Source organism: Pleurodeles waltl, chromosome 6 (assembly GCF_031143425.1).
Source record: "Pleurodeles waltl isolate 20211129_DDA chromosome 6, aPleWal1.hap1.20221129, whole genome shotgun sequence".
Taxonomy (NCBI): domain Eukaryota; kingdom Metazoa; phylum Chordata; class Amphibia; order Caudata; family Salamandridae; genus Pleurodeles; species Pleurodeles waltl.
In genome coordinates, this window is record NC_090445.1 from 1504709879 (window position 1) to 1504734700 (window position 24822).

General features: G+C 42.6%; 1 protein-coding gene across 2 annotated transcripts in view; it reads left to right on the plus strand.

Annotated features, from left to right (window-relative positions):
* MORN1 (MORN repeat containing 1) overlaps positions 1-24822 on the plus strand; it is a 980804-nt gene that overhangs the window by 68622 nt on the left and 887360 nt on the right. For both annotated transcript variants that reach the window (XM_069240989.1, XM_069240990.1), the window contains exons 4-5: positions 3196-3306; positions 3595-3685. In XM_069240989.1, coding sequence (XP_069097090.1) covers positions 3196-3306; positions 3595-3685 — 202 coding nt within the window. The remainder of the gene's footprint in view (positions 1-3195; positions 3307-3594; positions 3686-24822) is intronic.

Sequence of the window (24822 nt, forward strand, 5' to 3'; positions counted from 1 at the left end):
GTTTGATCCACTACACAACTGGGCTCTTAGTGTGTGACACTGGTGAGTGTGGTGTCTGTTGCCACATACCTTCCAAAGTATTGGTTTGCTATGTGGTTCCGTCTCTGTCTGCCTTGATTTGCAATGCTTCTATCCCCCGGCTGGCGATGTGGTAGCTCATGCTCGTCATCCTCCGAATCTGGGTCTGCAGGGGTGAGATATAGCCCACGTCTGGTGGCAATGTTGTGTAGTATTGAGCATGCGCCAACAATCTTGAATGCTGTTATTGGGGCATACTGGAGCGCACCTCCACTTCTGTGGAGGCATTGGAATCTTGCCTTTAACAGTCCAAAGGTCCTCTCTATGACATTTCTGGTCTGCCAATGTGCACTGTTATATCGCCTCTCATTCTCATTGCTGGGTGTTAGGTACGGGGTAAGTATCCATGGTCGTAACGCATATGCACTGTCACCTGTTTGGCAAAAATTAACAATGTTAGCAGGGCATGGATGGTTTCTACAGTGACCTGTGTGTATGGCTTCAGGGTGTCTTCAGCAATACCTAATAGATATACGTCTCCAAACTCCCCACGTTCTAGGCGTTGGTGTATCCCACTGTGCCTGAAAACGTAAGAGTCATGTGTACTCCCTGGAAATTTGGCTACCATGTCAATGATGACATAATGGGTGTCACATACCACCTGGATGTTCAGTGAGTGGGTACACTTCCGATTGCGGAACAGATATTCCAGATTTGCAGGAGGGCATATTTGTATATGTGTCCCGTCTACACACCCAATTGCATGTGGGAATTTGGCAATTCTGTAGAATTCCAACTTGGTGCTGTTCATTTCTGCCTCATTCCTGGGTAGGTATATGTATCTGGACATGTGTGTGAGTATGGCATCTAGGAAACATCTGAAGAAACGTGAGAGTGCACTTTGGGATACCCCACCTGCCACAGCAATGAACCCCTGATAGCTACCCAAGGCCAAGAGGTGCAGTGAGCATAGCACTTGCACATGTGTGGGGATGGCGCTGCCGCGCACAGTCTGTCGTTGAAGCTGCGGATTGAGTAGATCAATTAATTCTAAAATTGCTGCACTGTTGAGTCTGTATTTGTCATAAATCTCCTCCTCAGTTTGTTGGAAAAGTGTCTGCCTGGTTCTGTATATCCTCTCTTGTCTCTGGCTTCTCCTTCTCCTCTGCTGTGCGGCGTGGACTCTCCTCCTCCTTGCTATCACATATATTTCAGCCATTTTGAGTAACCCAGGTGCCTTCTGGGTCTCCTTTTATACTTTGGTTCTGGTTACCACCTGCTCTGACTTAGTGGTAATTTGGTGGTGCAAAATGGGCTTTTTGCGGCTAGTCGCTATTTGCGAGTGGCTTTTTCATATGGTTTGCGACTCGCAAATTGCGTCTTCCTATTTGCGGGTCGCAAAATCAGGTCGCAATTTTTGCGAATCAGTAATGGCTTGCATCGCAATTTGCACTACGGAAATGGGAATTTTGCATCCTATTTCCGATTTTGCGGGGTCGCAAATTGCGATTTGGGCCATTTGCGACTCGCAAATTTTTGCTACATCTGGCCCCAAATATATTAAAATGTTTTGGGGAGAATGTCTTTTAGGTTGATGGTTATCTAAAATTTTGCATTGTGCTCCTTTTCTCTTTGAGATTTACCATGCCCTGATATTGAGCATAAATTGACTGTTGAATACTTATAAGTGAGTTAGCTCTCCAGGAGGGATTATTGCCTCGCTTGCTCAAAAATGCTTCGCAGGATAAGCATAAGTTTGGATTCTATGTTCTACGTTTACACTTTTTTTCAAACCTACACTAGACAGAAAATTGCCATTTTCAAATGTATTGCAAGTGAGTGGGGGTCTGTAAGCCTTGATGACAATTATTCAGACATCAGGAACGGATACAAATTTCTAAAAAATAGTTGACAAGCACCGAGACCATTCAGTGTGCTGCTATGGTAAGAAATTGGTAGTTTCACAAAACAGCCTTTTACACCAATCAATGGAAAAGATTCAGGTCGTTGACCCGAGGCCCCATGTCTGAAAGAAAGAGCCACATTTTAGACCCTTCATTTGTCCAATTTTTTTGGCTGTGTTAGAAGTCTTAATCTGACACAGCGTGAAGGGACCATTTGCAAGGATTCACAGAAATTAGGCCAAATATATTCATGTGGCAGAATTGCCAATCTTAATGCCTTTGAATACAAAGATTGATGCATGAAAGGGGCAGCCGGCCTCAGTCTATGCATGTGCTCCAGCAAAGTGCTGTAGTGACAGGGGCTGCAATGCTGACAAATATTGCTCAGTGTGAAGTGACGTCAAGGGGTCTGGGGCATTGCCATCTACTCCCTTCAGTGTCTGCAGTTACCGTTTGCATAGTGGAAGCTGCCCTGCTCTCAGCAGCCTGTAACTTTACAATGGGTTATGATTGCAAACCATTGATACATTTCCTTGTGAGTCACAAGAAAGGGAGACACCCCATTTTTTATTGTGATTCGCAGTGAATCACAGTGTTGACACAAGTCGCAAAGTCATTTGCTACTCTCATTATCACTTTTAATTATCCCTGCGGGGTTTCTTGGGGCCCTATTACACGGCCTTATGAAATCGCACAACTTGCCAATTTATGCACCACAGATCTTGTGCTTGTAAAAAACATACTCTTTGTATTACTTGGTCTCTATTCAAGAACGGTAATTGCAACCAGCTCCTCAGATGTAAAAAATGACTGAACTCAGCTGTTAAAATGCTGCAAAACATTTTTTTTTTATGTGCATTATTTTATTTATCTAGTAATGTCCAAAGTTTAAATGTTCATTGAGACTGTTCATGGGACTTATCACTTAGTTCGGTATAGCAGTATTCTAATATCCCAACTCACTTTTGGCACACTCACTCGTGCACATATCTCGTTTCATGTGATTATGTTTCGCCAGAGTTTCGTTTAAGAAAGCACATAAAACTTTTTTTTGCAGTTTTATAGTTTTTATTAGCTAAAAATGAGAATTTCATTGGTCTCGCTGGAGTATGTATTCAGAGTTCTCCCTATATCAAATACTTTACTGGAGGTACATAATTACTATCTGTAGCTCAGTGTGGGCAGTGAGTGGTCAGATAGACCATTGAAAGCCTGTTGCCCAAAGTCCGTTCAGTTTGTATAGCTATGACCTTTCTAATTTCTTTCCTTCTAGGAAATACCTATTCGGGACAGTTCAGCTGTGGGGAACTTCACGGGACTGGTGTCATGCAATACAAGGATGGCGCAAGATATGAAGGAGAGTTCAGCTGTGGCATGAGAGAAGGTGTGTAAGTCAAAATCCACCCCTTTTTCATGCGCAGTTTTTTTACTCTCAATGTGATTTTTTTAATGTGATGATGCCAAATAACTTGTATTTACTCAAAACTGTGGTTGTGCATGTCTGAGCAGCTGGCAACCATAAAAAACACTGGAATTTTTTTTTAACTTTGTTAAATTAGTACTGTCATGGCATTGGTCAAGGGTAAATACCATACCATGTTGATTGGATGGCTTAATGGGACGTACAAATTCAAAGAGCATACCATAAGGCTTGTGTTGTCTTTTATTTTAGGTTATGGCATTCTTGTGGACTGTAATGGGCAAACATATCAAGGATCCTTTCATGACAATAAGAAACATGGAGAAGGACAAATGAATTTCAGGTTTGTTTTAACGATTGTTGCAGAGGAAGTGATCATTTTTAGATTGAGCATAGCAGCCTGCTTTTCCGATGTGTTGGTATGTGTAGGAAAGTACTGTCTTGCCTGGCATGTTACCCCCATATTTCGCTGTATATATGTTGTTTTAGTGTATGTGTCACTGGGACCCTGCCAGCCAGGGCCCCAGTGCTCATAAGTGTGCCCTGTATGTGTTCCCTGTGTGATGACTAACTGTCTCACTGAGGCTCTGCTAACCAGAACCTCAGTGGTTATGCTCTCTCTGCTTTCTAAATTGTCACTAACAGGCTAGTGACCAATTTTACCAATTCACATTGGCATACTGGAAAACCCTTATAATTCCCTAGTATATGGTACTGAGGTACCTAGGGTATTGGGGTTCCAGGAGATCCCTATGGGCTGCAGCATTTCTTTTGCCACCCATAGGGAGCTCTGACAATTCTTACACAGGCCTGCCACTGCAGCGTGAGTGAAATAACGTCCACGTTATTTCACAGCCATTTACCACTGCACTTAAGTAACTTATAAGTCACCTATATGTCTAACCTTCACCTGGTGAAGGTTGGGTGCTAAGTTACTTAGTGTGTGGGCACCCTGGCACTAGCCAAGGTGCCCCCACATCGTTCCGGGGAAATTCCCCGGACTTTGTGAGTGCGGGGACACCATTACACGTGTGCACTACACATAGGTCACTACCTATGTATAGCGTCACAATGGTAACTCCGAACATGGCCATGTAACATGTCTAAGATCATGGAATTGTCACCCCAATGCCATTCTGGCATTGGGGAGACAATTCCATGATCCCCTGAGTCTCTAGCACAGACCCGGGTACTGCCAAACTGCCTTTCCCAGGGTTTCACTGCAGCTGCTGCTGCTGCCAACCCCTCAGACAGGTTTCTGCCCTCCTGGGGTCCAGCCAGGCCTGGCTCAGGAAGGCAGAACAAAGAACTTCCTCAGAGAGAGGATGTTACACCCTCTCCCTTTGGAAAGAGGTGTCGGGGCTGGGGAGGAGTAGCCTCCCCCAGCCTCTGGAAATGGGCTGGGGAGGAATAGCCTCCCCCAGCCTCTGGAAATGCTTTGATGGGCACAGATGGTGCATAAGCCAGTCTACACCGGTTCAGGGATCCCCCAGCCCTGCTCTGGTGCGAAACTGGACAAAGGAAAGGGGAGTGACCACTCCCCTGACCTGCACGTCCCAGGGGAGGTGCCCAGAGCTCCTCCAGTGTGCTCCAGACCTCTGCCATCTTGGAAACAGAGGTGTTGCTGGCACACTGGACTGCTCTGAGTGGCCAGTGCCATCAGGTGACGTCAGATACTCCTTCTGATAGGCTCTTACCTGTGTTGCTAGCCTATCCTCCTTCCTAGGTAGCCAAACCTCCTTTCCTGGCTATTTAGGGTCTCTGCTTTGGGGAATTCTTTAGATACCGAATGCAAGAGCTCATCAGAGTTCCTCTGCATCTCTCTCTTCACCTTCTGCCAAAGGATCGACCGCTGACTGCTCAGGACGCCTGCAAACCGCAACAAAGTAGCAAAGACGACTATTGCAACCTTGTATCGCTTCATCCTGCCGGCTTTCTTGACTGTTTCCTGGTGGTGCATGCTCTGGAGGTAGCCTGCCTCCTTCTTGCACCAGGAGCTCTGAATAAATCTCCCGTGGGTCGACGGAATCTTCCCCCTGCAACCGCAGGCAACAAAAGACTGCATCACCTGTCCTCTGGGTCCCCTCTCAGCATGACGAGCATGGTCCCTGGAACTCAGCAACTCTGTCCAAGTGACTCCCACAGTCCAGTGACTCTTCAGTCCGAGTTTGGTGGAGGTAAGTCCTTGCCTCCCCACGCTAGACTGCATTGCTGGGTACCGTGTGATTTGCAGCTGCTCCGGCTTCCGTGCACTCTTCCAGGATTTCCTTTGTGCACAGCCAAGCCTGGGTCCCCGACACTCTAACCTGCAGTGCACAACTTGCTGAGTTGTCCTCCGGCGTCGTGGGACTCCCTTTTGTGACTTCGGGTGGACTCCGGTTCACTTCTCTTCTAAGTGCCTGTTCCGGTACTTCTGCGGGTGCTGCCTGCTTCTGTGAGGGCTCCCTGACTTGCTGGGCGCCCCCTCTGTCTCCTCATCCAAGTGGCGACATCCTGGTCCCTCCTGGGCCACAGCAGCATCCAAAAACCCTAACAGCGACCCTTGCAGCTAGCAAGGCTTGTTTGCGGTCTTTCTGCGTGGGAACACCTCTGCAAGCTTCTTCACGACGTGGGACATCCATCCTCCAAAGGGGAAGTTCCTAGTCCTCTTTGTTCTTGCAGAAACCAAAGCTTCTTCCATCCAGTGGCAGCTTCTTTACACCCTCAGCTGGCATCTGCCCACTCTCGACATTGTCGCGACACTTGGACTTGGTCCTCTTGTTTCACAGGTACTCAGGTCCGGAAATCCACTGTTGTTGCTTTGCTGGTGTTGGTCTTCCTTGCAGAAACCCCCTATCACGACTTCTGTGCTCTCTGGGGGCTATAGGTGCACTTTACACCTACTTTTCAGGTTCTTGGGGTGGGCTATTTTTCTAACCCTCACTGTTTTCTTACAGTCCCAGCGACCCTCTACAAGCTCACATAGGTTTGGGGTCCATTTGTGGTTCGCATTCCACTTTTGGAGTATATGGTTTATGTTGCCCCTATACCTATGTGCTCCTATTGCAATCTACTGTAACTTTACATTGCTTGCATTACTTCCTTTTGCTATTACTGCATCTTTTTGGTATTGTGTACATATATCTTTTGTATATTTGGCACCCTCATACTGAGGGTACTCACTGAGATACTTTTGGCATATTGTCATAAAAATAAAGTACCTTTATTTTTAGTATAAATCTGTGTATTGTGTTTTCTTATGATATTGTGCATATGACACCAGTGGTATAGTAGGAGCTTTGCATGTCTCCTAGTTCAGCCTAAGCTGCCTTGCTATAGCTACCTTCTATCAGCCTAAGCTGCTAGAAACACCTCTTCTACACTAATAAGGGATAACTAGACCTGGTACAGAGTGTAAGTACCCCTTGGTACCCACTACAAGCCAGGCCAGCCTCCTACAGTATGTATCTGGGCTTTTAACCACACCCACCGCACACCCATCACTATCACTCGTTAATGGGCTTGCCTTTCAAAAATCTTTCATTTTCGTTGGTAACTGCTTTACATTTGTCCCTCCTTAGGGCGGTTTTGTTACCGCCTTGGCCATCGACCCGGTTACATGGATAATTGCATTTTGCCGATAACTTTAACTGTGAGCGAACTTCTTTTTCTTTCTTGTCTCTCTCCTGGCGCTCATGGCGGCGCTTTGAATCGGCTCGCTTATGTCAATGGTTTTACGTTTTATTTTCAGTTTGATTGTCAAGAAAAGTCCAGTTAGGAATTTACAACGCTAATAGCGCTACCTTGAGTAAACGCGAGACCCATTGCATTGCAAATGCTTGTAGGTTAATATCTTTTAATGCCGATTACTACGGTTAGTACAATGTTTCTGTGTTCTCATGTTATGAGGTCAGAAAGAATAAAGGGAGAGTGTGATAACATATTTTGCCCTGGATCACAAAATATTTTGCCAAGTTGTGGCTCAGCAATCATCAACTTTCCGACTAGATCACATCTCATGCTTAAATTAGTCAGAGATGCAGAGGGAGAGATCTATGAAGCACACACTTTGTGGAAACCACTTCAAAGATAAAGAAATGAAATGGTGGCAGTCGGTTTTTACATCATTATGCAGTGTACCATTAGAAATATTTATCAATATATGGCATTTATAATTTGTATATGTTTTGTATTTTCTCAGTCACTGGGACTGATCTCTTTATTGTCGTCATCTGCTTTGGTGCAAATGCACACGACTGCATCTGTTTACTGTAGACCACTTGTGATGACTAAGAATATTCCTAGGGGCTGCACGTAGCTGAACAATGGTGGCTTCCATGCTCTGAGGCAGGTTCCCCGTGGCTTGATGTATTCCCTGCTGCTATTTTGATGGGAGAGTTTGCATCCCAGTCCCCCCCACCCCCCACACCCACCTTTGAATCTGCACCATATCTGACCACTGTCCTTCTGGATTTCCCTAAGCCTCACAAATGTCACAATGCCTCTTGTACTTGTGTTCACCCATTCACTGAGAAGTGATATGCTATTCTGCCTGTGCGACATCTTTCATCTGTTGGTTTTGTGGTCTTGCCACTTTACTCCTATGAAAAAGTCCAAGGCTCTGCTGCCCTCGTCCGGTTCCATTTTCTGTCTCAATTGATCTTTGCCTGCTGTCCCTTACTCCACCCAGAATGAGAATCTCTGTTTGACGTTGTTCCTCCAGACATTTTATTAACTCTTCCCTCTCCTGATTATCAATTCGAATTCTGTAACCACGTGAGTAGGGGCAGAGTTATTTGTAATACTTTCTAGATATCTAGACCGCCCACCACTGTACATGCATTCCACAACTAATGAATTTTTGCCAGCACGACTGTGAATGTACTACATCTTTAAACAAAATCCAGTATGTACTTTCTGTAATGACACCTATTACAAACTACAGTCACTACTCTACGATTTCTTAAGTCTGATCCCTTCTGTACAATTCTGAACCATCATATTCTGAATATACTGTGTCTTTTTTATACACCTGTGAATATTGTACTAAATCTGATGTTATGATGTTTACTCTCATCTTGTAAAGTGTAATTTTATATTTACTCAGCAGGGGGAATTTTTTAGCCATGTGCTCTTCTGAAACTTTCTGCCTTTACCTGTCTGATGTTTTACTTTTAATGCAGATTTCCCCAATATCCAGGTATCCACAGCTCTGATATGAGGATGTCATATGTTTTCTAACTGATTTGTAATCTCTCTTATTTGCCCCTGCCATTCGATCAGTTTAATTCTTGATTCCTAAGACTACTGTATTCTGTTTAACATGGACTCCTAAAAATAACTAATTCAATAACTGGTTCAAATATCAGTCTGGTAAAACTATCATGAAGGCACAACAAGAAACTTTATCAGAAAAAGTGACCCACACAAGCAAGCCTAACCCAGCTTCTTCATCAAGCTTCTTCCCTGGTTGTATGCCATACCTGGCTACAGTGCACCTTAAAGACTATTTATTCAGCATCAGCCTGTCCTGAAGAGAAATCCAACCTCCTACTCACTCAAGACTTAAACATCTTATTTCCAACTAAAGCATCTTTCAACTGTCATCGTCAAAATGTTAATGCCCGCTGGTTATGTCTTTATCCAAAAGCACACGCACAATCATACAACCACGTTTGTTGTTATATACACAATTCAGGCAGCTTACAGCAGACTAGTGTTATCATAGGTGCAGTGTTGTTTCTTTCTAAAATGCAATAATGGCAGCACACTTAACTTGATATTTGCATCCAATAATTCACTATTTGCCTCTGGATCACAAGCAGTCAGATTATGCTGCAATTTGCTTTGGTGCTAAATCCCCATACATCATCATATGACGAAAAGAAAATACATCAAAACTTTCATATGCTGTTAAATAGCATTTCTATTGTAAGCTTAACCTCCCAGCTGAAGGACATGATTGTAGAGTCTGTCTCACTGTAGAACGCAGAGTCTTTCGTTTTACAGTAGGAAGACACTCAATACAGATAACATCTCAGTTCCCCTAAAACCAGTCTCTCAACCAATATCTATTCTCCTGGACTCTGGAAAACGCCCAGTCTCTGCAAACAGCTATTGAGAAGATCAGCAAAGACCAGAAGTAATCACAAAGTCATAACTTTCTTCTAATACTGAAGACACAAAGTAAATCACACAAAGGTTTAATTTTCCTTACAAAAACAAATCAGTGGAGAAATCAAAAAAGATTGCCTTCTTTGACCACAAAGCTGTTTTTACCACTGTCAACTCTACACAAACATAAACCATACTTGACATTTTCCTCACTCCTATAATTTCCTTATAGGTAAATGGTTTCAGCTATAATTGCAATCTGTCAGATTTGTGATGACTTTAAATGAAACACAAACACTCTGGATTTCTTTACTCATTCATCCACAGACATATAGGTCCTCATTATGGGTCTGGCGGTCGCATGACCGCCAGACTCGCAGTGGTGGTTCCACTGCCAACAGGCTGGCAGTGGGATTGCCATATTATGACTGTGGCGGATTCGCCACGGTAGGACACTGACACCGCCAGGCTGCAGCAAGCCAGCAGCCTTCCGGTCCCGGTAGTTTTCATCCTCCAGCGCCCTGGGGATTATGAGTCCCCATACCACCAGCCTTTCCATGGCGGTTTGCACCACCTCGGAAAGTCTGGCAGAATATGGTGCTGGGGGCCCCTGGGTGCCCCTGCACTGCCCATGCGCTTGGCATGGGCAGTGCAGGGCCCCCCATGCACAGCCCCATTGCGCATTCCACTGCCCGAAATACAGGCAGTGGAATGCGCGAAGGGTGCTGCTGCACCTGCCGCACCGCCACATTGGCGCCGGCGTCAATGTTAAGGCCCTGTCCACCGCAGGGCTGGCAGGCGGAAACACTGTTTCCGTCTGCCAGCCCTGCGGTGAACTCCTAATAGGGCCGGCAGGGTTCAGGCCGCACAGGCGACCCGAAGGTGGGAAGAGTTTGGCAGGCGGCCTCTGCCGCCCTCCAAACTCATAATGAGGGCCATAATGCTGTTCAAAATCGTTCAATTACAACTCGTATCTCTACAACAAACAAATCACCAACTCTTCAAAGCCCTCATATTACACATTCCAGCCATACACACTAAGAAGTATGCAGCTTTGACTGCATTAACACCTTTCAAACTTGTGCATGCCTCCTTTAATTAAAGTATTTTTCCTTCTTGACTAAAGCCAGGCCAGGTCAATCCCTTTCATAAAGTCGAGCTTCAATATGAATGCCTCCATTTTCCTAAACAGGCATTTCTTGGTAGCATGAATGAAATTGTTATCAACAACTAACTCCACGAACCCACAAACTCATTTTGAAACACACTCTTCTTAGATACTACAGTTCAGGCTTCAGATCATGTGTCAAAGGCACAGAAACTTTTCAGGTGTTCGTTGTCTTGACAAAGGCTAGGGGTGGGTGAAAAATGTCACTCCGCTGTCAGAGTTTGCAGAGTTTTGCCCACTCTAAACGGAGTTATGGCAAAGCTCCACCAACCACCGGATGGCAGAGTTTTTCCGTGTGTGCAGATCACCAATGTTATGTTGGCGAGCAAAAGTTTGCACTCTTTAGCACAATTTTCAGGTGCTAGAACACTTCCTGCTGAGATTTCTCAATGTGGGTGGTCATAGCAGGTCGCGACCGTTTGTGTTGAGAACGCTGCAGCTTGAGTAGAAAATTTACTAAAGTGGCAGAAAGAAGCAGCGCCCTGCTGGCAGAACTCTGCTGGATCTCATTGAGTTTTTGTTTAACTCCGCGAGTTCCGCCCAGGCCTAATAAAAGCAAGCCGAGAAACCTGTTGTAGTACTTGTTGCCATATATATTGTCTCTCTGCCAGACTTCATGAAAAGTCAGATTTTTCAGATCATCTCTGCCACCAGAACAACTTCGGGTACCTCAAGCCTCCATATGAAATTCTACACTCTACAACCTCTTTCTGGAACCATTAGGAAACCTGCTAACATGCTTCCACATTGCAAGTAATCATTATTGTATAAATGACACCCATCTCTCTTTCAAACAATAATCCGTGAAAGACATAAACCAGTTGAAGCCTGCACTCCGTCCTTCTGTCTCTAATCCAGACGGGATGGAAAATGCCTAGGTTGGTAGGGCGGACTAGAATAAATTTATAAAAATTACTGTCACTTTAAAATAGTTTTGAAGCTTAAGGGCCCGATTTAAATTTCGGTGGACGGGTTACCCCATCACAACGGTAACGGGTAGCCCGTCCGCCGAAATATAAATCGCATTGTATCCTATGGGATTTATATTTCGGCGGACGGGCTATCTGTCACCGTTGTGATGGGGTAACCCGTCCGCCGAAATTTAAATTATGCCCTAAATTTGCGATAATCCCTCTGCACGTGTGAGCTGCAACCTTTACCGTGCATCACCAACTGCCACACCCCAGTTCTGCTTTTTGCAACTATACAGCATTTTGCATATTGTCTACTCTGAAGCTTGCCCTTTTTTGTGTGGTAACGTTTTGTTTTTGCTGTGACCTATTTTGGCAAAGGTCATGTTTAAATTGTGTTTTCCGTTTGGTTTTGAAACATTCCCTCCATATGACGCACATGCCATTTTATGTTGACTGAATAATGTTGGCGTGGAATGTGTCCTCCGCATGGCATGGTAGAGTGAGCATCCCTACCCTGACTTCTCTTTAAAACGAGATTTTTCGTATTTGGTTTTCACTGCAGTTAAGATTCAGTCATATATGCTCACAGCGGTAATAATTTGTAATGGCTTGATACCGAGTGCTCACAGTGCCATTAAAAGTAATACTTGTAGTAAGAAACAATACCTATTGCAAACCTCTTTTTATAGGTTTCAATTAAAAGGATGCATCACAGAATTAATAACATCCTGCTTCATGGTGAGAAAGAATAACTCTTTCTCACCATGAAGCTTCAGATTATTTTTTCAATTAAAGTCTATAGTGGCTCCCAAGCATCCTTAAAATTTGCTAATTACTCGTTTGCACACATTTAGATTTCTTTGTTTAGCAGGCACCATGGGGAGAAGAAGTCCTGGGCCGTACGTACGAACACTTTTTCCCATAGACACGGAATGGGTAAAAACCTTTGATACATCTGGCCCCTTGTTTCTTCTTTAGGTGTGTTTCTCTTCTGTTGCATCAGAGTACAGGAGACCCTTTCTGTTAGCTCATTCTTCTCGCCATTTGCAATTGGCCTAGAACTAACCTCTTACATCTTTTAATCCCCCATAGTCTTCTTTCTCCTCCTACTTTAATTTTCCTACAATACAATATTCCTTTTTTTAGCAAAGCAACATACTACTTCTGTTGGCAGGGCCTGTGTAATAAAAGTACACATACAAACCAAATATGCAAATGCAAATACATTCTAATCCAGTTTATGAATGAATTCATATTTTTACCTTAATTTGTCCCAGTTCTTTAAAGGTTTAGATAGATGATCTTTTGTGAAGAATGGAAATATAAAATGTTCTTTTGGACTAAAAAAAATACTGCACATTGCTAGATTGCAGTCCATGCAGAAGTGCAAATGTTTTGATCAAAGAAAAGCAGTAAAAATCGCTGTGAACCAGGTTGAGCAAAATACATCACGTCTCCCTATGTTCCAATTGTATTATATTTTACACTGTTATTTTTGTAAAGTGAAGTTATGTCGATGTCCCAAGTAATTATGATGATCGCTAGGTATCATAGTTCTAGGTCTAAACACCTGACTAACTGAAATTGAACATGCACACACACTGAAGCAAGTCAATGCTGTCATTTCATGGTTCTCCAGTACGAAAGACCCACCCAGTGTACCAGCACCTACACCTTAAGAATGGTCTTCCTCAGTTGCTAAAGCCAAGCAAACAACTCGAGATTTTTTAGAATGTTCCTTAAATATTTGTTCCTTCTCTTTGTTTTTGGACCAAAATATATTTGTCCTTTCCCTACAGCCATTAACGTTTTGCATTATCAACCTTCATTGTGCTGAAGACTTATTGGCAGGCCTAAGGAATTACACCCATTCACATAAAATGTTCCACCGGGAAAGGATCAATGAACAAAACTAATAATAACAAGACATGGATACAAAATTAATCTGACACCAAAGTCAATTCACACCATTCAAGAAAAGAATGACATACAACGTATTGCAAAAAATCGATATATTACAAAATGAAAGGAGAAAAAATAAGTAAAAAGGTGCACCAAGTGACGGCGCAGTGAACAAGTGATGATCAGTGAAGCATGGCACAAAATAATTATATACAATATGGACAAAGTCTGCAATGCACAAGATGCCCACACCTACTCGGATTACTGAATTGAGGGATAAAATCCCAAAACTAGTATAAGGTAAGAGTCCTGTATCCCACAATATAAATTAGGGATGGGCAAAACAAACAAGGTGATGTTCCGACCTCTTGTTAGGATAAATCATCTGGGGTCATCATCAGGACAAGATATTGGTAGACACCTACGGAAAAGAAAGAGGAATAACCAAAATTCAATTCCATAACCAATCTTTCCCAAATAGCTAGACCCCAAAATGGTGAAGATGAGAGAGGACAGCTCTTACCCAACCAGAAAAAATCAATATCAACTTCTATGAAAGGAGTCACATTCATATTGCTCTCTGTAGTGAGCAAAAAAATCCCATACTTATTTTGTAGAGGGAATCAAACCCAAAGCAAAATCGAGAGGGAAAACAGGAACATAGAAGAATGTGAAAGAAAGAGCGTAAGTCGTCATGTAATGAAGGCTCACATCTGATCTAAGAAGGCGGTGGTATAGAGGAACACGATAGTCCAGACCAGAGTGTGGAAACCAGGTGTGAAAAAATACACCACTTGCCATCCATTCAAGATTGAATTATATTCCACTAACCACCATCTTTGTAAAAGATATATATTTGACAGTACAGTGGCACTAACCTGTACATTAAGTTTAGGTACCTCAATTATCTGTTAAAATCAACAGTCACAAATGACCATAGAATGGAGACAAAACCGGGCAGAGGTAGTAAACGGAACCACTGAACATTATGTATCGCCAAGCAATCTTACCTCAGGGAGACCCTGAATCAACGATGTACCACAACAAGGCTGCATCCATGCAAAGATGGGGCACAAGCATGGAAAGCCAAATCGTATTGACCCTGCCACAAGACTCCCATTATAAAGAATAACCACGGATAAAGATATGTTGCATCTCCTCTGCTTCCATATACCTTGGAGAAGAAAAGCAGGGAGGACACCTTATCCCTGCATGCCTCGTCTGTGCTGAAAAATGAAGACCGGAAGTGAGGCTAATGTGGAAAGACCGCATATACAGATGTCTTGCATTGTATTACTTCCAGATGCACTATGGAATGCTGTGGAATGCTGGAAGGGTAACCTCACCCGGGAAGTGGGGGAAAGCGTGTGGAGCAAACTAGAGTGCCTACCCCAAACGAAAGTACAGTAGCCACACCGTGTAAAGTATATTAGAGTACCACAAGAGGCTAACAGGGAAGGACTGCATATACATAGGTCTGCGATGTATTGCTTCCAGACGTGGCACTGTGAAATGCTAGAATGATAACCCCACCCCGGAAGTGGGGGAAAATGTGTGGAGGAAACTAGAGCGCTGACCCCATAAGGGAGTGCAGTGGGCACATCATATGAAATATATTAGAGTAACACAAGAGGCAAAAACGGGAAAAACACCTGTGGTACAAGGCAACACATGTTTATACGGATCAGTGAAATGCAAAATAAAACCAACCAAATCAAACACCTCCAACTTAAATTGCCAGGAAAAATGTATAATGTAAAGAGGTGGAAGGAATCTATGTGAAAAGTCCAAAAACTGCATAACTGGGAATCATAAGTGAAACAAAACACACCCAAGAATATTTAGGGTTGCACTGACCTGCATCAAATGTAGTTGTAAACAAGGTGTTCCCCAATATTGGCACGGATGACTCAAAAAGGAAAGGAAAGAAACCGAATAGAACACAGAGGGAGGAGGACGAACCATCAGGAGAGAGGCACATCCAATAGCAATACCCAAAGAAGGATACATGACAACAAATGAACAATAATCACAAAGCCATCCTCAACTCATATTAAAACTGGTGGCTTAACTCATCCCACAGTCACCGTATGTCCTCAAATAGTCCTTGTCATTATTGAGCGATCATGACTAGTTGGCACCATTCTTCCTGGCTATTGAGGCCATTGTCCATCGATCCCACTCTCTGAATCCAGCGACATTACGGTGTCAACAGTTTAACACTTCGATCTCCTCTTAGATCGGGCCTTACGACCTCAGTAACTTGCCACTGGATTTGCTGTGCTGAATGTGTTGTGTAATGTTCCACCAAAGGTGCCCGAGGTGTCATGCAATTGATCCAGCTCTTATGGCTGTAGAATCCGTGTTTTCAATTTTTGGGTGGTTTGACCTACATAAATCAACTCGCAAGGGCACCAAATGGAGTACTTGACATTCTGAGAGTTACAGTTGAACAACGATCCAAGTGTATATGATACATGACCATGTGAAAAGATTTTAGTTTCATTGCACATTGCACATGCTACGCATTGCCCACATTTATAATGTCCAAAGACTGGTGGTAAGCCCCATTGAGAATGAATAGTACAGGCACTTGTGTCTGGTAAAGCTGCTCTAATCAGTTTTTCACGCAAATATGGACCTCTGTTAAAAGAACAGAAGGGTAAGCCTTTATGATTAATGATGTCATTAACTATATGCCAATGTTTAGAGATAATTTTACATATGGTATTACTTTGAGTATTGTATGTACTTGCAAAAATCAGCCGATCCTCCGACTCCCCTTGATCCCTTGGGACAAGCAGATGTTCTCTGTGTGTGTACCATGCTTTTTTTCTCGACCTCTGGAGTAACCCCGTGGGGATATCCTCTTTCAGCTAGGCGATAATTGAGTGCATCAGATTCACGAAAGTAGTTTTATTTCTTGTAGCCGTTCCTACGGATACTCAGGAACTGACCATACACAAGGTTGTCTCCCAAACCTCTTGGGTGGTAGCTGGAACGCATGAGAAGAGAATTTCTCTATGTAGGTTTTCTATAAAGGGACGTGTATAGGAGCCCATTTTCAGTTCCAGTGGTAAGGTCCAAAAAGGAAATGTATGTTCTATTATGTTCTTCTGTGAATTTTATATCAGTTGAGAAAGAGTTGATCAACAAAGTAAAATTACCAAGTTCTGCCTCAGTGCCTTCCCATATAAGGATCAAACGATGTTAGGTTTAAAGGGATTATTGTCACTGAAAAAATTTCTATTTTCGTAGCCATCCATGAAGAAGTTCACCAGATCCAGATCGACGCCAGCCCCTATGGCTATACCTTTGCGCTGGTAGTAAAATCTATGGAGGAATCGAAAGTAGTTTCTTCTCGAGTGCTAGTCTGGCCAAATCAACTAAAAATGTTGTTGGTACCCAATGTGGTCGCTCCCTAGTATCTAGAATGTCTTGGATAACCCGGAGGGCTTCCTCTTGAGGAATGCTAGTGTAAAGTGCTTGGATGTCCATGGTTACTAAGAATTGAATGAAGTGGTCATAAGGTTGTCCTTCTGTCTGTTTAATGAAGTCCATACTATCCCACACAAACGATCCAGATTGTAGCACAAATGACTTCAAAAAGGTATCAATGTATTGACAGTTGGGTTCCAATAATGATCCACACCCAGATACTGTGGGGTGACCAGGAGGATTTGTGGAATTTTTAATGCGCCCTCGGAAGGGTATGCAGAACTGGAGTTCTTGGATGGGTCACATTCAGGAAATTATATTCCTGTTCGGACAGGTATCCTGAGTCTAAAGCATCATCTGTTATGCTCTTAATCAAGGATCTAATTGCCAAGGTGGGATCCCCCTTAACTTTGAAGTAGTGTTCACCTTCTAATTGCACTTAGCGCTTCTGCGCAGTATGCATGTCTGTCTTGTAAGACTATGCCCCCACCATTGTCAGCTGGCTTGATGACAATGTTATAACTGTACGCAAGGATGGTGAGGGCTTCATTCTCTTCTACTGTGATGTTATAGTGTACATATTGGCTAGTGTTAAGAACCTTGTTAATCTCCTTGCTAACAACATTTGCAAATATAAATAATTGTGCTGGAATCGAGCACAAATGAGGATTAAACACAGAAGGGGGGCATAGGCCAGTGGCATTCATCCAAGTGTCATGTATTGGTCAGGAAGAAGTGCCTAAGTCTCACTTTCCTGAAGAACTTCTAGGTTAGCAAGAAATGGATCTGGTCTGTTCGTAGGAACAAAACCCAGCTCCATTGTGAGGACCATGGTTTCATCATGGATCAGGATGTGATGGAACAGATTGAATATCAGTGCTGGTTTTGGGTAGTCTCTGGGACCATGTTGGTTACCATTGGTAATGTTGTCTCCTGGTCTGTCATTCACTGTGACCCATGGGATGGTAATTGCCCCACCCACGTCCCCGGCCCTGTCTCCTGCCTCGCTTTCCATCATATACCCTTAGGGTGTATTCCCACTGGGAGGCCAATTGGTCCCTTGGGTCCTGTTCTAAAAGAAATGACAGGACTCAGAGTTCTGGTCCCTGCTGGTGTGTATGCTTTTACCTGTTTTGGGTTCAGAATCAGAATAATCAAATGCTGAGGATTCTGAGAAAGTGACCCCCTTGCGGCGGTATTGTCTTCCCCTGTGAGGGAATCTGCCTTGGTTGTCTTGCTCGTAGTAACCCTCTGTTAAATGTGGGTACATTCGTTTTTTATCAACATTCCTAAAATCTTTGGCAAGTGTTTCTAACTTTCTTTTTTGTGTCACAGTCCTGAATTCTGAGACCGACTTTTCCAGAGCAGTCAAAGTTTCCTTGGCATTTGTCAAGGCCTGGCCATCCAGTATCTCTTTCACTAAATCTGCTATCTCCTTCTGAAGTCTCTTCACGTGTTCTAAAGCAGTATCAATCCTCAATACCATCCAGTACCGGAAACAGTTATTACACACACAACTTGTCTTGCTCTTTGGAATCATCTACAGATATGTCTGGTTTGTTACAGACCTGGTGTTGGATTGAAGATACTGGGTCATACGGTGCCCATGTAGCTGTATTCGAATCGGCTTTTTAGTTAACTTCTCCAATTTTTCTATCTTTTGGCTTACTACATGATTGGAGTCGGGAATGAGCCCAAAAATGATGTTCCTCTCAGAAGCTTTTCAATATATTTATTCCTCACTAAAATATAAAGTTTCCCGCTCTGACATGTGCAAAGGGAAAGTAACCCTGTGGAAAAGCAGAAGCTTTCACATATATTGCCCCCTGCTGCAAAGCTGCAGCATACTAATACCAAACACAAAGGGGGCCACCCTGGAATTTCTAGTACAAGGGTAATACAGCCATTCACACAAAATGTTCTACCGGGAAAAGATAAATAAGCAAAACTAATAGTAACAAGACATGGATACAAAATTGACCTGACACCAATGTCAAGTCAGACCTTTCAAGAAGCGAATGACATACGACTTATTGCGAAAAGCCATATATTATAAAATGAAATAAAAAATAAAGTAAAAATAAGTAAAACAAGGTGCTCCAAGTGACGGTGCATTGAACAAGTAATGGTCAGTGAATCATGACACAATTTAATTATATACAACATGTACAAAGTCTGCAGTGCACTAGATGCCTACACCTACTCGGATTACTGGACTGAGGGATAAAAGCCCAAAACTATTATAAGGTAAGAGTCCTGTTTACCACAATAGAAATGAGGGATGGACAAAACAAACAAGTCGACGTTTCGAACGCATTGCACAGAATTGCAGGACAAGTCACACAATGCAGCGTTTTGTACAGTGCATTCTGTGTGGCATTGTCATCTAAGTATTCTAAATATTCTAAAATTTAAAGTCATTTTTACAGCTGGTTAGCCAAAAAGAAAATACAAGGGTATCAAAACATAAAACTATAGACACTTACTGAGCCTATTCAAAAGATTTCACGTTTTTTGGCAAATAATTCTTCTGTCTTGAAGAGAAGCACTGGGAGACCGTTTAATCAACTCTAACTTCTAGAAGCAAAATACATTGTGAACCCAAGTCTAAATGTACACAGTATTTGTGATAAAAGCAAAAAAGTACTCTAACATTCTGTGCATTCCAAATATGATTTAATACTGAAAACATTCCTTTTCATTAAGGAGCATCCCTATAGGGACACAAGACCTTTAATAGTGATGCAATATATTTGGGATATTTCTACATTCTCAAGGCTTTCTTGAAATAGCTGATTTGAGAATAGGTTCTGAGGTGTAACACGAATGTACATGAATTAAGAAGCACAGCATTTTTATGGCAAATTAAGAACCTTTATTTACACCCTCTTAAAATTAGAATTGATCTGGAATAAGACCACGAAGAAGACACTGGTGGCATCTGTGTTGCTGTGGAGAGGGAGGTGGGGGGTTGTCTGTGTGTGTGTGTGTGTGTGCGTGTCTGTGTCTGTCTGTCTGTCTGTCTCTCACCTTACCTTACCCTCCAAAAGCATATCGCAGGCTACGTTTTCCAGAATGTAGTGCAGTCTGACAGGCTTTCGTTACAACAGTCAATAAAAAAATGTCCCCTTTAGTCCTCAGGAGCCATTATTTATGATCCCAGTTGTTCTACACAGTGAGTCCTTTTTTCAGGCACATTTGAGTGTTATTTGTGGAGCACACTGGGTGTTTACACATCTGTTTTTTTCCGAGAAATGTTTTAGAAATTGCAAATTTTTCTGTTTTAACTAAAAATCTTTTACATTTGACAAGAATGCAAACCCTCTTAATCTTTTTCTGGAGGGTTTTTCTTGTTAGAAGTCCTCCAGTTTATCTTAAGTGACCCTCATGTGGGAGGAAAAAGCTGCCTCAGCCCCACACTGAGTGGGTAGTGTGTCTACATCCTCATTTTGTGAAGGATTGTACGTTTTGTGTAAATATGTTGAAAAGGACCCTAAGTGATAGAGAAGGAAATAGACTGCTTAGCAAGCTGGATGGCCTTAGGGCAGACTAGAAGAAAATAACTCAAAACTCCACCAGGGAATGGTCGGGTCACACTGGGGCCGTGCAGCAGCTCCAGAGGACCACCAGAGTGTGAGATCCAGAGAGAGAAGCCCCAAAAAAAGTGAAAAATCGGACAAACAACATCACAATTATCATGCTCACCATTGACACTCCACATCAATGTTAAAGACCATGCTTTTGCCTTTGAAAGTATGGGTCCTGACATGTTTGCCGTTGAAGGCTTCTCAATGGCATCAAGGCACCATCAACATTGTAGTAAGTCTTCAACGTCAAGGCACTCAACCCCTGACCGGCATCTCCATTGCCATGAACATAGAAGCATTACACACACACAGTGGCTTCTCATTCACTGTCAGTCCATGCTATACAGTTGACATCTCCACAGTATTCATTGATTTAATTTCTGACAGAGTACCGCCATCAAACCATCTCTCGATGTGTAATACATCGGCATCCGGATTTGTGACTTCAGCATTTTTGCCTGACCTGCCTGAGAGTGCCACAACCTGCAGAACCATCTCCACAGTTCCTGGGGCATTCTCATTTTGCCATCTTAGGTGAGAGTCCATTGCGGACCCCCCTGCAACCTCTTAATATGCATCTGCCTCCCAAGGCAGATTCTGTTATTGTGTCTTTAATTAGAAGTAGACATGTGACCGTTCCTTGAACCTTTGCATCACCTGATAGAACATAAGGATACATACGGCTGGGACAAATTGTGGGGAACAGCTGCTAAAACTGGAAGAGAAATTTGGATCACACTCAAGTCCTTTAATGAAGATCCTGGGACGAATTGTGGGGAACAGCTGCTAAAACTGGAAGAGAAATTTGGATCACACTCAAGTCCTTTAATGAAGATCTGCTAAGTTACTGAAGGCAACACTTCGAGGAAAGAAGGCACAAAGTCACATTAGTATCCAGTTAGGCCATTAGTGTAGCTATAGAATTGGCAGATTTGGCAGGTTCTATGTACTGCCATGGAGTTATCATGAGGCATTCATGTTGGTTTTGTCTCACTACACTGAAGCCTGAGACACAACAGAAAATTCTGAATCTTCCTTATTCAGGCTTTCTTTGTTTGGGTAGCATATTCAAGATGAGATGGCCAGAAGGAAGAATGAGGTAGAGACACTCTTGCAAGTGGGGCATGAAGAGCAGGGAAAGTGCTTCCAATCCCAATTCAGGCTCAGAGACCTTCATTATTGACCTCAGAGTTTTCTACCTACTCGCTGCATCAACAGCAGCAACATAAGAGCCAGATATATCCTGATCAGCAGAGGGACTATCAAAACAAATCAGCTCAATATTAGCTTCTAATTCATCAGGGCAAAAGCTCTACAACAACCCCCAGTAACGCCTCAATACACTTCTCTCCACTCACCACGCCATTAGGGGATCTGTTTTTTACACCTTGAAGAGTGGGAAAAAAATCACAAAAGGCAAGTCAGTGCCTGGCAAAATTCAAAGCATCAAGGCTCTACCACTACCAACTAATTCAAAACCATCATTGGGGCTTTGATTAGTCACTCTGAGAAACAAAACCTCCATACTACTACAAAGGTGCTGTTATTCAGTCTAGATCTACAAAAACTTTCAGAAGTTAGTCACATATCATGTTCAGGTCCTATTCTGTATAGCAACACTAAACACAGTGCAAGTAAGGGTGTGTCCTTTGTAGGAGAGAGAGTTATTAATCTAGGAGAAATTTAATTTTCAACTGAAGACTTTGAATCCAACAGTCCTCACCTCATGCTCATGGCCATGACATCCTGCATTTCCTTTGTCTCGCATTGCAAGGCTGCATCTGAGACTTTTTCAGCAGTGTCAGTAAGATCAATAGTCTCAGAAGAACAAAAATGTGGATGGCAAATTCCATATATCTGTATCTAAAAGGCAAGTCACTCTCATGGTGGTCCAAAAGAGAAAATCTACTTTGAAGAGTCCCTTGGTAATATGAACCTCCAACTTAAACTATTGTGATAGATGCATCTCTCTCTGGATGGGTAGCTCATCTGGGAGCTGTTGGCAAAGCATTTTGCCAAAAAAGAAAGCCCTTCACTTCAACTACCTAGAGCTGATTTCAGTTCATCTAGCTCTCAGGGCCCTCCTACCACGTGACAACAAACAGGATTTTTATTGAAATGGACAATACAATGACCAGGCATTACCTAAACAAGCAAAGGCATACAAGGTCAAGAACTCGGTCACAGGAATTGCAGAACATCTGGTTGTGGGCCTGGGCAGGGAGTGGGATCTATCAATAAAAGCAATATATTTACCAGGAGTTCCCAAACCCATCAAGTAGATTTCCTAAATCGATTCCACAAGAAAAATAACCAATTACTCCTCAACAACAGTGTTCTACATCGAACCTAAATAGATTGTGGCTACCTAAATTTAAATATCTTCACAATATCTGAAAACAAAAATTATGAAAGCTTTGCATCCAGACAGTCAGAACCATGCTCATTGGGCAGTGTCTTTTTGATAAGCTGGTCAAAGACATGACGACTTTTCTTCCATTCCTTTGATACTTTCAGTAATAATGAAATTCTGGAATTGTCAAACAACAATGATCTTCACTGCTTAAGAAAGTGGTAGTATCCAGGTATGCTGAAAACAGCTGTGAAGCCTCATAAGAGGTTGTCATGCAGACTGAACCTATTGACTAAATCACTGGACTAGCTCTAGCACCCATACCTGAGATCCTTGAGTTTGGCAGCATGGCTTCTGAAATCAGACAATGTGGGCATCTAAGCCTCCCTTAATCATGCAAGGAAGTCAAACATCCTTTGCCAAGGGGTTGCTATTCTTTCAAGAAATATAGGTTTTGCTTATGGTGCCAGCCAAAGAGACTACATTCCTCTCGCCTAACAGGAGGATGTAATTCGTACATATTTATTACACCTTGTTCAATCAAAACTGCACTTCCCCTCAATTAAAGACCTTATTGCCATGATCAAAGCTTATAGAAAAAGTCCATTTCCGGCATCCCTTTCCAAAATTCCTGTAATAAAGACGTTTTAGACATCCAAAAGGAAGTCTTTCCTCCAATGAGGACACTATTAGGAGCTCAGTTTGGTTTTAGCCCCACCAATTGAACCTATACACAGAGCTTCATTTCAGCATCTGCCCTGGAAGACTGCCTTTCTAATAGCCATCACTTCAGCCTGTAGGGTAAGTTAAATTAAATGTTGCTCAGCCTTGCAAAATCATACTGTGTTCCATGCTTATAGGGTGGTGATGAAAACTCACCGTTCTTTTCTTCCAAAGGTAGTATCAGATTTTTGCTGTAACCAAACCATCACTCTTTAAGTGTTCTTTGTCAACCATTCCTCTCTAGGAGAATGTTTCCTACCCATATCTAACAGACTCTGCATTCATTATTGATACAATCGCCTTGATCTAGCCATCACAAAATAATCCACCTCTTATTGGATCGTAGCCTGGTTATCCTCTATTAACAATTTAATAAATCTCTACAAGGGAAACCAAAAACTCCTTCCAAAGCAGCCATTTGGAAATCAGTTCACACATTCACAAGCTATCATTGTCTCAGTTTTAATATGAAAGCTGACTCTAGGATTGATCAGGGTGCTCTGTAAAACCTCTTTGGTTTACTATGAACTTGAGGCTCCTTACGTTTTTATAGTGGATACAGTTTGTATTCCTGATGCCCAAGAGCAACCGGTATTATGTTTTGCTTACTATCCTATCTAACATTTATGACTATCAATGAAAATTGTGTAATGATGCAGCAAAAATAGTGACTTTAGCCAGAGTTTTGCATGAAAGGAGTCTTCATTGAAGTAGTCAACTACCCCTCCCCATAAATTTTTAGGGGATTATGAATAAAACGTTCAGATAGTCTTTCCTAGCGTTGATTATTCATTTTAAAAACCCACTATGAGGCAGTTGTGTATACGTGGCATCATGGGTGGCGGGAGGTACTGGAGCCTCAAAGGGACAGGAGGACTTTTTTTTAGCCTTTGTAATTTGACCCTATCTGCCTGCACCTTTCCTTAATTCTGAGATAAGTAGGCAGGCAGGTTGTGTTATTGGTGCTGTAATATAGCTTTTAGTGCTCCCAACATTTGGACATGTTAAACTTTCCACCCTTTCTATTGAGGGTCACCACACCCAGCTGTAAATTATTCTAATATTTATGACTTCAATGAAGGGTCTTACAATGCAGAACTAGGACTCCAAACCATTTGTCTTTTTCAATTCTGCATTCAAAGGCCCCTTTCCTTTTTCATCAATTGGGAGGATTAGTTCTCTCTAGGGAACATTTTCACCACTTCTGTACCTGTTTAATACATTAATACAGCAATCAGCAGCTAAATTTGAATATTTAACATTTAAAAAGTGTGTTCTGCTGTGTTGCATCACGTCTCTTCT